Genomic DNA, 19,605 nt, shown 5'->3' on the forward strand with positions numbered 1-19,605 from the left:
CACCTTATTTGACTATACACTATACAAATTGATTCTATTGCTTGTTTTGCAAACAAAGTTTTAGGACAACCCCCCCTTTCCAGTTCTCATGTTTTCCACAACCAATTAAAAAAAGAAATAAAGGTGGGGGGAGGGACTATGAAAGATAACACCTGTTTAGCTTGGAGGAATTGGCAAAGGAAGCTGTTTTCCCGACAGGCCAAAAGCGACCATCACAAGGCCCCTTAAAAGGGGGTGGGGGAGAGAAGTCAGGGTTTCCTTTTTGGTTATTTCATGTGAGCATTGGCAGAAACTCTGACAAGCAGTTCTTCATATTTTATTATGTTCTTGTCTGGCAGAATCTCTGTCAGGCAAAAACCTTGTCAGCGGAAAACCTGTCGTAGGATCAGAGGAGACAAAAACAGGTGTCACACAGGCAGTCAAAACTGAAAAGAAAAAAAGATTAGGCTAAAGAGAAAGAGGCAGACAATTACATTAATGCCATTGCTTTTATCTTATAGATGTGTGTTATTATCTCGGGGTGCTGAGTGCGCAATTGCCTCAAAGAAAAGTAGACAGGAGACAAGGGGAAACTTGATAGTTATTAACTGAAGAGGCAGTGTGTCAAAGCTGGATGAGGTTCAAAGTTTTGCAGAGGGATAAAAAAAAAATGCAGACAGCAAGGATCATATGTGAACAAACTGTGGTTCTGCTTTCGGCTACATAAACCCAGTAGCCATCTAAATTTTTAATCTTGGAATCAGATCATAGAGATAGAAATTAATGAACATTTCGTTGACTGTTTTTAAAATAACCTTTTTTTATTCTATGTAAATTCAGCTGATTTATGAGCGGGGCTCTTTTTTAGCATGATTAAAACAAATGGCTGGAGCGTGACAGACAGCCACTTGTCAGTTTTGCTGCGTTCGCAACTGCCTGGTTTGCACGTAGAACTAAATTGCGACGAGGCCGAGCCATAGCGATCTTCAGACTCCCACCCCCAACTGCAAGGATAAGAGTGGCAGTTTCCACTTCCATTTTAGTTTAACTACAGTTTAGCATGTTGTTCAAACTCCTAAATGGTGATTAATCTTAACTAAGATTAGTGAAACCAAGTCAGGTTCATAAATGGTGGCTTCTACTAACCTTGGTTAAGCTTAATCACAGTTTCTCAGGTTCCAACAACATGAACATCTGTGATTATCTAAAACCTGAGATGAAAGTTTCTGAACTCATTGTGGTCGTGCTGGAGGCAAATTGCACAAACCCAACCAAGGCTTGCCCAACCTCATTATAATGTTAAATTGAACAATGGTCTAGCATATTATCTGAGCCAACCCATTGTTGATTTAATTTTTAAAATGTATTTAAATACTTTTACTAAGTACATGGAAGTTGCAAATTAGAAGATTGCATCCTAAATGAATCTGGAAAGGTTTAATCTGGACTTACTACTACTACTACGATGACGACGACTACTACTACTACTACTAATTTATTTATTTATACCCCGCCCATCTGGCTGGATTTCCCCAGCCACTCTGGGCAGCTTACAACAAAAAGATTAAAAATACATTAAAACACCAGTCATTAAAAACTTCTCTAAACAGAGTCAAGACAAAAATGAATTGTTGTCTTGTGCTAATTCTTCGATTCTGTACATTTTTAGTGACTTTTCTCCACCTTGCAGAAGTTTTAAATTGGTGGAGAGAAAAGAAGATAAATGGAAATACTCAAAGGTTGCAGTTTTCGTATTTGTTGTTTCAACTCTTGCAGGATATTCATCTGAAACATTTGAACTCTAGTTCTTTACTGCTTGACCTGAAGGGCTGGTGGGGATAATTCCTTGCTTCTGAGAACTTTTTTTTCCTTCTCTAGATAATAGTACATTAAGCCATCACTCCCTGCTTAAGGATGGAGGCCATTTAGAAGGGCACAATTAGCAGGTAGCTTAAGCATTTTTTCCAAGGATGGCGGTCATTGAATGTCCATCTCCTGAGTGCTAGAGCTTGCCAAGATTATAGGTTCCTACTTAAACATGACTTGTGCCACTTGAAGAGTTTTTGAAATGGAAAGAAATATAAAATGTTCCCTCTTCTATACCCTAGAGCATTAGCCAGAGACATAGCTTCACATTTCAGGAAAGGAAAGAGAATTGGGTTAGCAGAAAGATTATCAGCGAAGGTTAAATGTTTGATCTTGATTGTATTCGAGATTAAACTTGATTAAACAAGATTAAATGAACAGATAACACACCTGCTCTATTCTAAAAGTAACCTTTATAATAAGTATAGTGGTCTTATCAATACAGGTCATTTCCCCACTCATTCATTTTGAAGCAAAGTCATTTGTATATTTAGTAGCTAGTCACATTTAACTATTTTTAATAGTAACTACTCCGTGTGTAAAGTAAGTGAGCTTAGACATCAGTATAAGTGCTTCTTAGAAGTAATCACATTTAGTTTAAAACCAAAGCCCTCCAGGTTTTGTCATGTATACCTCAATCACTACGTTTTCTTTTATGATACCATCCAACAGTTCTGGCGTCCAGAACCACATCTCTATTAAAGGGTAGGATAGTGCATGTGTGTAGTAATTAAACACACATTCAGCTGAGGCACCCTAGACTCCCCCAATGTGGCAGAAGTTGTGGGTCAGTAAGAGGTCTTGCATAGCTACATCTAAGCTTAACTGGCTAAGTAATAGATGAAATAAGAATCTAGCTTTGCACTTTCTGGCACTTGATGAATTGAACAAACCGCTTGCCATTATTTTAATGCACAGTGTGTATTTAATTTCCTTTGAATTGTACTGGGTCTCAAAACCCTAATAAAATATAAATCGAAAAACAGCTCCTTCCCCCTTTCCCCCCCTTTCAGTTGGGAAAAAAAATGCAATGTAAAAAATTGGTGTGCTACGTAATAACTTAGTGGTCCAACGGTGCCAAGTTAGTTTTGGCGTTGCATATTGAATGCATGTTGTAGACTAATCTGTTAGTTTGAATTTGACTCCGAAGGTCGCCTTTATGGCATGAATCATCATATGTGCAGTTTCTTTACAATCTGTGGGAGCTTGCTCATTATCTTTATCAATATTACTTGGCAGAGGTATGTGTAGGCTACTTTTTCAAAGGGACATTAAAACCCTGTTCCCATTTGTGTGTTCATGCTTTGTACGAAAGTACCATAAATTGTTTGACTCAATATTTTGACAGTTAATTATAAAGTTAGATTTCAAGAAGTACTGAGTACTGTCAGGGCAGCTTCCTCAGACCGATGCTGATGGACTGCAACTTCCATAATCCCTGACTGGTGGCCATGCTGACTGGCACTGATGGGAGTCCAGAGGGCACTAGGTTGCAGAACGCTGCTTTAAGTCTACTTCCATTAGCCATCTCCTAAAGCAGCTTCTCACAACCACCTGTCTTGTGGCAGAAGAAAACAAAACATATGAATCTTCTTTTGTTTTGAGACTATTTTACTACTGCACCCGTGAAAGAATTTGGGTCCAGTGTGTTCTTGGAGCACTAAGCACATAACATAATGAGCTTGACTCGAGAATTCAGACAGGGTTGCCAGAGTCAGTTTCCAATAACTAGAGCTACTTTTGCTGTTAACTCTTTAACTCTTAAAGTTTATCAGGTTTCACAAGGGTGTGAAGCTGCGCTGTAGCGCATGGGTGGGCAGACTAAGGCCTGGCCCAATCGCCTTCTAAATCCAGCCCGTGGACGGTCCAGGAATCAGTGTGTTTTTACATGAGTAGAATGTGCCCTTTTATTTAAAATGCATCTCTGGGTTATTTGTGGGGCATAGGAATTCGTTCATATTTCCCCCCCAAAAATATAGTCCAGCCCCCTACAAGGTCTGAGGGACAGTGGACCGGGCCCCTGCTGAAAAAGTTTGCTGACCCCTGCTGTAGAGCAATAATACTGAAAAAGAGCCTTAAGCTCAAATATATGTTCTCTCTTGTTATCATATAGAGCTAGCCAGCTTCATCTGGATCATAATCTCGCTAAACACCTTCATGAGTATCTAGAGATTATGACAGTGAGGCAATGTCATAGAGCCATCTGCTGAAAAAGAAGTGTTTCCCCCTCACCTTTAATATTGTGATAGCTACTGAATCAAGTGGGTTTGGGGATTTATCGGTGTATTTATCAGAAAATCACAAAGCCATGCATATGTGTTGATGTACACACACATTTGTAATCCTGATTTCATACCAAATTTTCTGGTAAGGAATGGAGAAGGAAAATTATGGATGATGCGAAATAGATATCTTCAGTTAGCAATCCGGCGGGAGGGGGGCAGGGATGGTGCCCCACTTGCATGGCAGCGCAAAATTCAGTGAAACAGAAAATGTGTAAGAATGCATTGTACCATTCCAGAAAGTTCAGAGGTCAAATGAAACAAGCAGCACACCTTTTTACTGTTGTAAACTGTGCTTTATGGTTACTTCATGCACTCAAGACAATGGTTCCATGTCCTGTGTGAAAGATACAGATTGTCTCCTGGGTATACCAGGCTCAAGCATTAAAACTGGCTCAGAAACATTTCCAAAGGAAAATATGACAGCACTTTTGGCATCTTCCCAGAAAGAAAGAAAAAAAAACCCCTGAAATGAACTGCATTGCATGTGTCTGTCACTTACACCAACATTGTCAAACTGAAAGCTTTAGAATATTGTAAAGTATATTTGTCTGGTTCTCTGTATTGTGTGGTAGCTTACTTTAACCGAAACCATTTTCCAAAAACAAATAATACTTTGTAGAATATCAGGTGTAATTGATAGCTTTAGCAAACCCTTCTGGCTTGTTATATTCACTTGAGAATTTAAGCAGTTTGTTCCATTTATTAACACTACACAAAATATTCATTTTTTGTATTGGCGCAAGTATTTTGACTTTGTGCCCCGTTGAAAAATTTTCTGATGCCCTGGAGATTTAATTTAGCCTGTTTATCTTGTATTTGATAAACAAAGGTACAAACTTTGAAAGTGACCCACTTGTGTAGTACTGTGTTTGCAGGTGGCATTTTACTCATAGAATGGAAAATAAATTCCTCCAGAGAACAAAGCAAAGGAACAGTTTCCATTTTTGATTTTTTTTTGCACCTGGCATCACTGGCTATTGTAGTTTGCAGGTTTGTTTGTTTAGTTTTTCTGCGGTGGACATAGATATCAGGTGCCTAGAAAACTTACATTTCTCCATCTTTCCTGGAATGGTGCTAAAATTCTCTGATGTCCTAGAGCAGAGCTTTCCAAAATGTGTATCGCGACATATTAGTGTGTTGGCTGCAGTGCATAGGTTTGTCATGCAAACTCTCCCCGCACTCATCCCAGGGCTGAAAAGGGGTTAGTTTAACCTCCAGTTTGCTAGTAAAACTGAATTACTGTGTCACGAAATGATGTGTGTGTCACCAACATAAAAAGTCGGGAAAGCTCTGCCCTAGAGCAAAGGTGGAGAATCGGATCTGAGTAACCAGCCAGATCTTTTATCTCCCCTACTCGTCATGGGCCAGATTGATAGATGGGCAGAACTGCCCGTCTGTCAATCTCCCGACATCACAATGACATTTGGTGATGATCGCCAGGGACTTCAAAGCACAAAGCAGGGCTTGCACAGTGCTTTGAAGTGCTGCTTCAAGTCACTGCCCTGGGGGATTTAGTCACACAGCCAATGATTTGAAGTCACTGCCAGGGTGGATTTGATTTAAATCAAATTGATTTTATTCACGATTTAAATCACGATTTAAATCACGATTTAAATCACTGGTCAGTAAGGCTTGATTTAAATCATTTTTTTTACATAAAGACTCATTCTTGCTGGTATAAGCTTAATATTTACAACCAGATGAAGGTTTCATTTTTGGAATAATAAATTTTCAGGGTAGTTTTTACAGTTATCTCAAAAATTACTGATTTAGTTATACTATTAGAACTACATAGACAGGTAATTATGAAATTATTGTGAGGTTTAATAAGTTAACTGTTTATATTTGGACAACTTTTCTGCTGTACTTTATTGGAAGGAGGAAAATAATCATTTCCTTAATAACAATTTATTTAACTAAAACAATAACATTATAGCATATGTGCCCATGTTTGTTAACTGATGTGGTTAAATGGTTAAAAAACACACCTTAGACTGAGTTTTAGCAAACATTAAAAACTTACAACAAATCCCTATTTCCTGATGAATAGCCTTTGGACTATAATGCAACTTAAATAGAAAACTATCTTTAGAAAGATTTTTCCTCCAAAAGCCTTTTATTTTAAAAATCCAATTTAAATTTTAAAAAAAATCTATTTAATTTTTATTTTAAAAAATCCGATTTAAATTTAAAAAAATTCCGATTTTTTAAAATTTAAAAATAAAAATAAATCATTGATTTTTATCCACCCTGGTCACTGCCCATCTCTAGGACCCAAACAGTGTTCTCTGCTATAGTAGCATTTGAGGTACTGAGAAGGCAATGGTCTCTGTCCCTGTCATCTCAGTGGACAATGCTGAGAGAAAGAGATAGAGAGACCTACCCCCCCAGCGGTGCCGCGCAACAGCCACAAAGTAAATGGATTTGGAATTTGGGGTGGCAGTTGCAAGAGAATGCAGAATTATTGGGGATCTCCCTCCTGTGAGTATTCTCCACTTTTCATTTACAATGTTGGCCTCATTCCAAATCAAGCACAAATACATTATCCCATCTGTCAGGGGACTGCCATTGGAACAGGGGAGGGAGGCAGAGATGCCGTTGGGACACAGGGAGCCTCTGACGCTTCTAAGGAGCAGTTCCTCTTCCAGCGAGGGGAAAAGCCACACCTCCAGTGGAGAAGAGAGGGAAGGGGCCAGCCAAGCGAGGAGAGGGCTCAAAGGTGCTGCTGAGAGCCCAAGCGTCTCACCTAGCTTGGCTGGCCAGGAGAGACGCACGCCACCTCCATCGCCCTTTTTGTGTATCTGCACTGTAAGTAGTTTGCACAATAAAACCTGTAAAAGACAGGTCGGAGTCCTGGCTGGTCACTCACGAGCAACCACCACCCAGCATTCTGACACCATCACTAATTATACTGCATTCATGGATTTGGTGGTGAGGCTATGCCCTAATGCCACACGGCTACCTCCTGACTGGAATGCTTTGGGGCAGATGGATAAGCCTGGGGTGGATGAGGAGGAGTCAAAAGGGACGACAAATGACCTAGATGTCTTATAGGCCAAGGAAAAGGGGGGGCTAGCAAGCTTGGTTTGGACTAGGGTGTGTTCCAGAGGAATAAGGAGAACAAACTGAAGAATCTGAGAAAGGAAAGAAATGCAGAGAATGAACAGAAAATAAAAAATTCACAAGACATCGCACTGAAAGGTGAGGAATGGCGAGGTTCATAGTCTGTTTTGCTGCAGGAATCAAATATTTAGGATTTTTCTATGATCTGATACTTTATGGATAGTGGCTGCTTGCACACAACAGGCTTTTCGTGCTGCTGTATTGCAGCTTTTATATAATTAGTTGGGAGCAGAATTAAAATTGAGATTCCACATAGCATTTGATATGGTTCTGTATTAACTAGCAATGCCCTTCCCTGTGGCATAGAATTGTTCTTTACCGTTCACTCACAAGTAAGGAAAGGTCACTAGCAACATCAAATAAAAGTTTGTTGTTTGCAGGTTTATCCCACTTATTGCCTTCTATTGATCCCAGCTGGATCAATTTGTCCCTGCAATATTGGGTACTTTTGGAGGGTTACCCCCAAATATTTGATTAATCTTTGGGAGTGGGACAAAATCGAAAAATGTTTAGGTGGGATTGGACTTACCTTTTTAATACATGCCGGTTGAGGGTTTCTTTTTCCTCTCCCCCCCCTTTTTTTTAAAAAAAGTTTGCTGGCACTTCAGGTGGTGACCTGGCTACCTTTGAAATTTGGGACATGCCAGTCTCATGTGCTCCCAGATTGCACTTGCCCTCAAAGTGGGAAATGTGAATAGCTCCTTTGGAAAAGGCAAGCACAGTTCTCTGTGATTAGACGGCAGATTCATTAATGTGGAGGACTTCATGGCTGGTGCTGCCACATTTCTGCGTTGTGGACTCTGTGGGATAGACAGGCAGCCCCGAAAGACCAGCAGCTTAGCACATCGGCCAGATAGCACATTCATTGCCATTTCCACTTTTGAGATACCATGTGTTCACTTCTGCATGAAGAACTAAAGGAACTGGCATCAAACTCTTGTGTTACCCTCTGGGTTTAGAGTAGATCACAGAAGAATGATTTAACATATTCCCAGCTTTTTAAGAGGAATGGTTCTCATCCCCCCCCCATAAATTGTATATTTTTCATTTATTAGAAGATTTATATACCACTGTTCACTCTATTGGTGCCATCAAAGTGCATAATAAAACCACAACAGAATCTATTCTGTAGAATCAACATAGTCACAGAAACAAAACACCAGGAAGTGGCACCTCTTTAACTTACTGCATGAAAGCAAGTTTCTACATGATGTTTGAACCAGCTGTTAGCAATAGTTAGAAATTTTTCCTTCGTCTGCAATCCTAACCACACTTGCCTGAGGGTGACCCCCATTGAATTCAATGGAACTTGCTTCTGAATAGACAGGAATAGGATCACTGCATTTAAGATAGATCATGTGTATCCCTGTTCTAATCTATTTATTATATTCCTTTACCATAAGGTCCTAGGGTGGGTTTCAACAATAAAAATAATAAGTTTGAAAACAATTTTAAACACTTGCAAGCACACACACTCTCTCTGTCTCTATGTCCCCATATATAAAAACAGTTAAATATAGACTGCATCTCTATTGGAGCTCTCTCATAACCATAGTGGGCTTGAGGTGACTTTGTCAGTTTCCTTTGAAAAAATGCAAGCCAAGGTTAAGCTGTCAAAGTATATGTCCTAATTCTAAATAGCTCTCTCTGTGTGTAATGCCACACCACAGCAGTTATATCCCTTTTGCTACTCTGTATATTCGGATGATTGCGTACTTCATACTTCGAACAGCTCTAAAATTTCCTTTTCTGAGCGGAATCCAAGATCCTTAACAAATCTTCACCTTTCCCCAAGTCACACCTCAGGCTTGTGGTTATACAAATACAACCTCTTGACTTTAAAGAAAAATAAAATGAAAAATAAGCTCAAGAAAAAGAATAAGCCTAAAGAGGTGCTCAAGGAATTTCCCCCAGCACCAAGGCCTTTAAGCATTTTCCATTACTGATTAAGGCAGGCTTCCTCAACCTAGGCCCTCCAGATGTTTTTGGCCTACAACTCCCATGATCCCTAGCTAGCAGGACCAGTGGTCAGGGATGATGTGAATTGTAGTCTCAAAACATCTGGAGGGTTGAGTTTGAGGAAGCCTGGATTAAGGCTTGGTGCATATGTAATGCTTTTGGACAAGCAATTGGGCACATGGTAGACAGCTCAGTCTATCTCCGCCTTCCTACATGAATCCATTCTCCCTTCTGTAGAGTGCCTTAATCTCTCTGTCTTCGTCAGTGCCAACTGTGGTTAATTTTAAGTGGGATTGCTTATGTAAACTGTGTTTGAAACTACTGTTGGAAGTGGATTTTCAAACCCTAATCTGATAAGCATTAATTGTCACTAGTGCAGGTGTAATGCTATTACAGGAGTGGTCAACATGGTACCCTTCAGCTGTACCAGATTACATCTCTCATCGCCCTTGACAATTAGCCAGGCTGGCCCTGGGACTGATGGAAAGTTGTAGTCTGTAGAATCTGGAAGGCACAGGATTAGCTAGCAAATTGTGATGAAATTTGGCTGGGGTGGGAGTGCAAGAACCCACAGCAAACACACAAACACACACACACACACACACACACACACACACACCTCACCATACTTGGAAGGCTGGGAATGTTATATCTGAAAGGCTTTTTTTCATCTAGTAGTCAAGTTTACAAATGTGTGCTGTTCTTGCATTGAAATACATCTATATATTGCAGCAATGCCACCATTAGTGATTATATAGAAAATATGTCGCTCTCTCTGGCTGGCTTGTAAATTTGAATTCAAAAAATAATATTTTTGAGTGTATTTGGCAGAACGCCGCCCTTCATACTTCTGCAGTGCGAATGCTTTGCGGAGAGACAGAGGACTTCAATCCCCGAGCTTAACAATCCCTTATCTTTTGCGAACTTTAAATTAATTTTTAAAAACCTATTTATTCAAGGTTGACTAAACTGCTAGAATAGGAAAGATCAGACAAATCAGCAGCAAGAAATGAAGTACGGGGAAACCAGAACTCTTTGACAAAGTGTCCCTCAGGGCAGATGTGCTGAATGAAGCCAGCAGGGAAATGATAAGGGCATTTACGCTGTGGATGGAAGAAAGCAATTTATCAAGAGTACATGAACTCTCCAGTGACCACAAGCAAAGAAGATACCAAACTGCAGGAGGAGGTAGAGGACCCCCTACAACATTATTTTAAAGGCTGACAAAATTCCATTCTCTCTCCCTCTCTGTGCGTGTATAGCGCCATAGAGCAAGTTTACTGCATTTTACATAATGAAGCATTAATGAGCCCTCTTTCTTATTAAATGAATTTCAAAGTTGTGAGGGAACACTAGTTGTAATGGGGGCCATATGTGCTCTGAAATGGCATTTGTCACGGTCCCCTCCCCTGTCTACTCCAGCAATATTTCCTGTAGAGTTAGATTGTGCCAGGTGGTCATGAAGCAGGATATCAAAGTTTATGCATGGTAGTCATTCAGTATAGCAAAGAGCAAGGATGCCACAAGTATTTCGTTTGTGTGAAGAGTTCAGCCCTATCGATTTTGCTGCATTCGCTGCATGGTAAAATGCCTTGAGTGCTGGTGGATTCCTGCTCTAGGTAAAGAAGAACGGATGGAGGAGAATTGCACCTTTACAGTATTTATAGCAAAGTGATCCAGTTCGCAGTACCATCCTTCAGATTTTGCTTCCAAAAGAGGTATATGTTTTCTAACAAAACGTCCAATTGCATGCATCAAAATTCTGTAAAAATATATTTGATTAATGCAGAAACAGTACAGAATGGACCTGCCACCCTGGGATCCTTTTGGAGGAAGGGCAAGACATAAATTAAATAAATAATAAGTAAATAAATAATAAGTAAATAATGAATTAGCACATTGAAAAATCGATCCAGACCAGAAATGGGTTGATCCCCTCCATTTTTAGTATAGAGATGTTGATATATATTAAAATCCACTGTACTCTATTTAATACAACAAATACTAGTAAGGATATAATAAAGGAAAATAAAATAAAGGAAAAGGAAAAAAAATTGAAGACTTAGTAATTTAAAAGTGAGATAAATGGTCTACACTGACCCAGGAGGTAAGAACAACTGACGTATTTTCTAGGCTGTTCTACAAACTTTTGTGACTAATGCTGTAATCTCTGGTTTTCTGTCTTCTAGAAGTAAACTGAACAGTTCAAAACTAGAACTTCTGGGCATTTTTCTAACCTATAGGTTACATAGGTTCCTTCATGGACTGCATATAGGAAGTTGTGTTAAGTCTGGTTATTTAGTCCTTATGCTCATATGACAAAAAGTGGGTCTGTCAGAAGGTTAGGCTGCTTTTGGAGTTCATGGAGAAAAGGGGAGAAGGAAGCAAGAGGGCATGATTTTAGGAAAGTGTTGTTGCATAGGTGTGCAATTGAATTTGCACCTATGCATGAAAAAATTGCCTTCCAGGCAACATGGTAAGCTTAATTTTTTTAAGTGATTAAAAGTTCATCCATATTATTAAATTCTATTGCTCGTGACAGTTTCTTAGTGAATGCCACTGTTGTTGAAGTATGTTTCATCTGTTCTTCCTCTTTTAATAATTAAGGTATTGAGCTATAAAAGTGTTTTCAAAGAAGGTCGCAAGAAATTCAGTTTAAAATATACAGTGGACCCTCGGGTTATGTTACTTTTGGGTAATGTAACTTTTGGGTTGCGAACGCAGCAAACCCAGAAGTGTATACTTCCAGGTTTCACCATGCATGCATTTGCAGAAGCGCTCTATCGTGCCATGCACATGCACAGAAGCAGCACCTCATGTTGCGGACTTTTCGGGGTACGTAAGGACCCCCGGAACGAATTAAGTTCATATCCGCAGGGTCCACTGTAAACGTTGCATATACTAGCAGGGATTTGAAATCCATGATGGTACCACATCCAAATAATATATGTTTATCCACCTTGCCTTCAGGTTCTCTCCCCACTCTTTTTTTTTGTTTAGCAATAACTCCCACTGAGGACTCTGTGTAGAAATTCACACTGTGCTTATGTACTAGATTCTCCTCAACTCTCTGTCTTCTTCCCTCCTAGCTTTGGACAAGCTTAGCACGCAGCATCTGTACCACCCAACTCAAGTGGAGATTGTACAATCCAATGTAGTGTTTGACATCAGCAGCCTAATGCTCTACGGGACTCAGGCCGTTCCGGTGAGACTGAAGATATTGCTGGACCGACTCTTCAGCGTCTTGAAACAGGAAGAAGTGTTGCACATCCTGCATGGTTTGGGCTGGACACTTCGGGACTACGTTCGGGGTTACATCCTTCAGGTAGGAACCAACCTAGTGCATGGGCGAATGATGACTCCTGAACTAAAAATCGCAACCTCCTAGTGTCACCACTTATTTGCAGTGTAGGATGAATTCATTATGCCGTGTGCAACAGAGATGGGAGGGAAGGGGAAGTTGCTAATGAAAGTTTTGACCAATCTTACTGCTATGGAGAAGTACCCAATAACATTCATATTGTATATCTTTACAGCATAGCAGGAATGCTTGGGTGGGGGAGAGCATACAGTTACTTCCAGATTACCTGTTTATCCATCCCTGTTTGTTTGTACAAAGTTTATACAATATTCACAGCTTATTGAGCATTGATTCTGATTTGGTTTTTGGTGAGGTCATGCAATGTCGAGACAAACAAACGCCACTCCACTCTTTTTCAGTGCATTTTCTCACCACTTAGCACAGAAATTCCCTTTCCTTACTCACAGACTTGTTGTGCAAGTGTGCCAAATCCACTTTAATTGTGCAAACCTGAGTTTGTTGGTGTGTGACTGAATCGCACCCATAAAACAGCAACAGTCCTGAAGCAGCCGATGACTCGGAAATGTTTTATAGACCCTCAAGGATCTCCATATTCCTATAATAATCAAGGAAGACATGTAGCTCTCATAGACTGAGCTTGAAATAAACATTATTAAAGAATGAGGAAAAATGAGAGTTCAAATTAAATTATCTTTAGCTCACATGAATTGGCCCTCTTGACTGTACACACATAACATGTTCATCAGCTATGGTTTAGGGTCTGCAAGATCAATACAATACAATACAATACAATACAATACAATATAAATGAATGCCCAAATTGTATTAATTGCATTCCATTAGAATATGAAGGTTTCATGTAAAATTTCAGTGTGGTTAGTGGTGCTGAAAAGGTATTCCTAGTAGTTTGTTCCTAGTAGTATTTGTTCATATGATGGTATGGAAAGCCCTTTTACAGGAATCCAGCCAAGGTTTAAAGTCCCACCATTGTTCTCTACGGCCTAAATTGAAAACCACCAGATTTCCACTCCGCAAGTTGCTAACTAGGGCTGCCATACATCCAGATTTTCCTGGGATTTTCACAGGGATTTCAAAGGTGGAATTGACGTCCGGGGGAAATTTCTGAAAGATGGCGCTTTGTCCTGAACCTTAGATGAGTCAATTGAAAAATCACTCAACAACTTTCAGGGTGTCCTGGTTTTTACTTTCTGAAATATGGCAACCCTGTGTTAACACTCTTTACAATTAACACATATCAATATCATTATGCCGTGGGTTCCTTAAAATGTCTGTACAGAAATAAGCCCATTGAGTTCAGTGGGGCTTACTTCCAGGTAAGTGTGTGTCAGGGAACTGACATCGGAGCCAGAGGCGGAGGGAAGGCTCCCAAGTGATGCTGGAGAAGGACCCAGCAGGGAGAGAGGCAGCTCATCAGCTGGGGAAGGAAATCAGCGTAACACCAGGGATAAAGGGGGCAGATGGGGGAATCGGCGAGAGGGCTCCAGGACTCTTCGCTGGACACCAGCGGGGAGAGCACGGGTCCTCCGCTACCCACACCCTCCCTGCGCAGAAGACTTCCGCGCAGAGAGAGTAGGAGGAGACTTGGCGTCAAACAGCTTTTATGCTGGAAAAAGTTTAAGAAACGCCCACTGACGGATTCTGCTAGTGACTGAAACAGCCATGAAGTGAAGGGCTGTCCAGACAGAAAGGTTTAACCAGGCAACCTAGCCAGGAGTGGCGGCAACTTACGCATGAGCAACCCCTATTACTATTACAGTGTGTATTTGATAGCAGCCTAAAGCGTAGTGAAGAGAGAATAATCTCCAGCAAGCCTTCTGTGATTGGAAAAAAGAAAGATAGAAAGCCTCCTGTGTTTAAACAATCATGTGGAGCTGTCTCAGATGTATTCAGCTGCTGGTTCTTCTTTTAAAGGCAGGTGGGAGGGATGTGACAACTCCAAATGTTGCAAGGACTGCTGCCAGCTGAACACAGAAGCGACAGCATTCAGCTGGCAGTGTGCACCTGCAGTCACTCTTGCAATACCACCCAGTGCCTTTTTACTCAGAGGTAAGTCCACATAGTGTGGCTCACTCACTGGTAAAAATGCTTAGCGCTGCAGCTTTGAATACCTTAATGCAAACTTCATTATGACCGGGGTTGGTGGAGGTTTCTGATCTGAACGCATTTCATATTACACAGACTCTTGGGTATTTGTAATACTCCATGTTCTGCCAGCCATTGCTACCTGAAGCATACCTGCCTCCACATCATACATTGACGAAGTCTCTTCTCCTTGCTGTGTGCCTACTTCTACTCGTTGGTAAATGTTGCAGGATGTGTCTGAGTTGCAACCAGATCAGTTGTGAGATTGAACATGCTGCTAAGCATTAGGAAGTTTTGTAAAAAGAAAGCAGCCACGATCAAGTTTGTATTCAGCTGGACCACTCAGGGTGGATGGAAAACAGAGACCAGCTGGCATTTTGTGTCCATGTCTTGGCATTTATATGCTTGTATGCTAGAGTCAAGATGCATCGGCTCCCCGGAGACCCAGAGGAAAATGCACAACTCCAGTGCATGTACATAGTAACATGCTTGAAATACATAGGGACATTTCCCCTTTGGAACAAGCAGGAGTGCCAACTTGAATAAAACATTGTGGGGGCGCAGGTGAGCCTCACCCCGCACAATCGATCTCATGACACAGTGCATACACACCATTTGAATGGGAATGCCCATCAACTTTGGGGGGCCTGGCCCCCTCAAATATTTTATCATGGGGGCCAAAGCCCCCGTGGCCCCTAGGAGTTGGTTCCTATGGGAACAGGTGAGAAGGGTCTTCCTACCCCATACAACATCCTTTTGATCAGTGGATGCAGCACATTCATTTGTTGTCTACAAAGAATCTTCAATATTTCATGTTGGATATATACCATAGTAGTTATGACTTGCTTTGAACTCTGGAACAGTTCTATCTTTCACGTTCCAAGGCAGCATAAGTTATCATTTCCATTGAAATCAGTAGAATATAATCTTATACATCACTGTGCCAGCTTCGATTGGGGAATGGAGGGCAGTCCAACTCTCCTATGAACCACAATCCCCAAATCCCCAGGTTGTCATTGGTGTGGTTTTTTAAAAGAAAGGGCAGGTTTCTAAAATTTCTAGAACCTGAAATATGAGGCACAATATACAGGTACTATACATCTTGTGACAAAGGAGCCTGTTCCCCATTTCAGTGTTTTGTTTTGCTTTGCCTACCTACTCTGGAAGAAATTTATGTGGATGCCAACAATAGTGAAGACTAAATGTTAGATAGATTCTAATAATCTTTTCCTTTCCTGTTTTCACTCTATCCTCAAGAGCTTTGGACAAACTGAGACTACCATATAAAGCATCGCAAATATATTAGAATAAGTTGTTAAAATGTTATAAATTTGCTTTTAAGGGTTAAATGATTACGGGTGCTTTAAATGTAATTTTTAAAAATCCTATGTAAAGATTATCGCTGATTTCCCCCTCTTCTCTGAAAATGTGGATATGTGCCTTCACATACATATGCTTTAGATTGAGGCCTATGCCTTGTGAACACAGATGCACATTTCTCACTTAAACGATGCCATGTGTGCTTATGCACTTAAGTGTAAATTCCTGGGGTCTGAATAATAAAAGGTGAGTAAAAAGGCTAGTATCCTAAGCGGACTAGTTTCCTATGTAGAGCTTAAAATGCATTTATTTTCAAGAGTGAAAATCACTTCAAAAACCCCACAATTTTCAAAGACTAGATTCTGTAATTTCTTCATGATAAGTGTGTGTGTGGGGGGGCGCGTCTCATTGTAGTGAGTAGGTGTTGCAGAAAGAGGCCAATGCCTGCTTTTTAATTACCTGTTGGAATGACTGTTTATCTGCAGGACTTATCTGCAGCATAACTTGTTGCAGACTGTTAGTTCTGTTGCATCATAAACAGCAAAGACATTTCTCCAGCACTAAAACTTTTTAAGAATGGGTTCCATGCTTTCTCACCAACACCACCCAGGATCCTTGCTACTGCTCTTTCTCCCATGTTTGGGATCCTTCTTCCCCTATCCTTCAGCAAGGGGATGGAAGTACCGTATTTTTCGCTCTATAACACGCACCCGACCATAACACGCACGTAGTTTTTAGAGGAGGAAAATCCGTAGGCATGCCACCCGTAGGCATTTCCTCCATAACATGCACAGACATTTCCCCTTACTTTCTAGGAGGAAAAAAGTGAGTGTTATGGTGCAAAAAGTACGGTATTTGGTTTTTGAGATATTTCTGTATTAAATTGCACTATATTGTTTAAGTTGTGGCCAAAGGATGGCACAGAAACAAACTATAATACAGTGGTACCTCAGGTTAAGTACTTAATTTGTTCCGGAGGTCCGTACTTAACCTGAAACTGTTCTTAACCTGAAGCACCACTTTAGCTAATGGGGCCTCCTGCTGCTGCCGCGCCGCCGGAGCACGATTTCTGTTCTCATCCTGAGCAAAGTTCTTAACCTGAAGCACTATTTCTGGATAAAAAAATTCCTTCCAGTAGCACCTTAAAGACCAACTAAGTTAGTTCTTGGTATGAGCTTTCGTGTGCATGCACACTTCTTCAGATACACAGATACACTATTTCTGGGTTAGCGGAGTCTGTAACCTGAAGCGTATGTAATCTGAGGTACCACTGTATGGCACAGAAACAAACTATAATACAGTGGTAATATGGATATGGTTGTCACCTATAGGTCTTTGATAACTAACTATGATCAGGATTGACAATCAGGTAGTCAGAACCCTGACAATTTACTTTAGGAACATAGGAAGCTTGCTTAAAGCAAGTTAGGCCTTTCCTTTCCTTTCCTTTCCTTTCCATTCCATTTCACTGTTAATGTGTATTCCGCCTTTCTGTATTACTATACACAAGGCAGTTTGCAGCAACAAAATATACAACGAAGAACACACACCTTATAATAATCTGATCCAATGCAGAAAGCCATAAGAAGACATAACTTTAAAATGGAATTACCTACAGTGGACCCTCAGGTTACGTACATCTCTGGAGGTTCTTCGGGTTGCAAAAGTGGTAAACCTGGAAGTATTTTTCCAGGTTTTGCCTCTTGCGCATGCGCAGAAGTGCTCTGCACATTGCACATATGTGCAGAAGTGCTCTATCGCGCTGTGGCGTGCGCAGAAGTCGCGCCTCTAGTTGCGGATTTTTCAAGGTGCACACTAACCCCCGGAACGAGTTAAATCTGTATCCAGAGGGTCCACTGTATATCAAATAAAATAATATTCAACAATCTATTAGAATATAATAGTGCACTATAGAATTAACTCTCAAAACGTCAGCAAATAATAATTAAACAGAAATTCGCTCTTAACAATTACAATAAATAATTATTAAACTATTATCAATGAAAAAAATAACTGCAGGTCACAATGCATAAACTACCACAATACATACAAAAACCATGTAAAAGGATCAAATTGAGAAACAAAGACACACAACTTATAAAATTATTTTTTTAACATCCCTGAACTCCTCTTCTCCCTTCCCAGCTTCTTCTGCTGTTCTTAAAGTCATGGCCTGGGAGAGGCTAATTGCTCAAGCTAGACTTATAATCATAGAATTGGAAGGGACCCTGAGACGGGATGGAGCGTGGGGTGTGTGAGGCACTTTCTGTCCTCTTTACACTTCCTCACTGAGGAAGCTGTCGTCTGCTGAATTATATTGGTCTAGCTAGCTCAGTATTGTTTACATTGAGCATCAGTGGCTCTCCAGGGTTTCAGGTGGCAATCTTTCTCAGATCTACCTGGAGGAATTCAAGGGATTGAATCTGGGACCTTGTACAGGCAATGCATTCCACCACCACCAACCTGGGGCCCTACCCATGTTTCGATGAGTTTTAAAAAGTTACAGCTGCACTGTGGGATAGATGCACAGCTAAGCAGCTCTCACATCTTTACTGTGAAACACCTACAACCTAACTATAAGGTAAAGGTAAAGGGACCCCTGACCATTAGGTCCAGTCGTGACCGTCTCTGGGGTTTTGGCGCTCATCTTGCTTTATTGGCCGAGGGAGCCGGTGTACAGCTTCCGGGTCATGTGGCAAGCAGGATTAAGCCGCTTCTGGCGAACCGGAGCAGCGCACGGAAATGCTGTTTACTTTCCCACCGGAGCAGTACCTATTTATCTACTTGCACTTTGACGTGCTTTCGAACTGCTAGGTTGGCAGGAGCAGGGACCAAGCAACGGGAGCTCACCCCATCACAGGGATTCGAACCACCGACCTTCTGATCGGAAAGTCCTGGCCTCTGTGGTTTAACCCAAAGCGCCACCCGCATCCCTTACAACCTAACTATAGGTGATGCTAAATGCATTTCCAAGCAATCGCATTGGTGACTTTTGTTTAGTTTACATGTACCCAATTTTCTATAGGGACCTTATTGCACGGGGAGGGTAGGTTTAACCCTTTCTTTCCCAGCCATGATTTTGGGGAAAATAATTCCCTCCCTCTGCTTCAATGAGCAACGGAAGAAAACTTCCCATTGGCTTCAGTCGGAACCCTTTTCTCCCTTCTCTAACTGCAGTATGGGGGTGATTCCCCTGTATTGCAGCTGTGGAAGGTACATTGCACATTGTGATCTCTGGAAAATCCCCCTCCTGCCCTCACTATATTAAATAAACAAACCACAGGTATGATTGCCAATGACACATTTAGCATCATGTGTAGTTAGGCCCTTATATATACAGGATTGTTAACAGCTACACTGCGAGCCACATAGTTGAATGATGTAAAGCCCTATAACACGCCATTAGGTTAAAGGTCACTTTATCTGGCTAAAGTTCAATCACACCATAGCCTTCAAGGCTTTGGTGTGATTATTATGCTTGACAACAGTGTACTGAATATTTTCTGGGTTATAGGAGAATAATTATCTAGGCAAGTTAGAACAGCTGTTACGAGTCTTACCAAACATATTGACTTGGTTACCAGTTGGCTGTAGACTGTGTTGCTGGGCAATGAGATATGGTAAGGAACCTAGGCAAGCATGCCTATT

The 19,605-nt window shown here is 40.9% G+C and overlaps 1 protein-coding gene across 10 annotated transcripts in view; it reads left to right on the forward strand.

Annotated features, from left to right (window-relative positions):
- Positions 1-19,605, forward strand: part of BNC2 (basonuclin zinc finger protein 2) — a 419,967-nt gene that overhangs the window by 288,556 nt on the left and 111,806 nt on the right. For all 10 annotated transcript variants that reach the window (XR_014520626.1, XM_083482228.1, XM_083482225.1 and 7 more), the window contains one exon: positions 12,302-12,537. Coding sequence is in view for 9 of the 10 variants with exons in the window: in XM_083482228.1 (XP_083338354.1) it covers positions 12,302-12,537 (236 nt within the window). In the remaining variant the exon portion in view is untranslated. The remainder of the gene's footprint in view (positions 1-12,301; positions 12,538-19,605) is intronic.

Source organism: Podarcis liolepis (assembly GCF_965112155.1).
Source record: "Podarcis liolepis genome assembly, chromosome: 17".
NCBI lineage: Eukaryota > Metazoa > Chordata > Lepidosauria > Squamata > Lacertidae > Podarcis > Podarcis liolepis.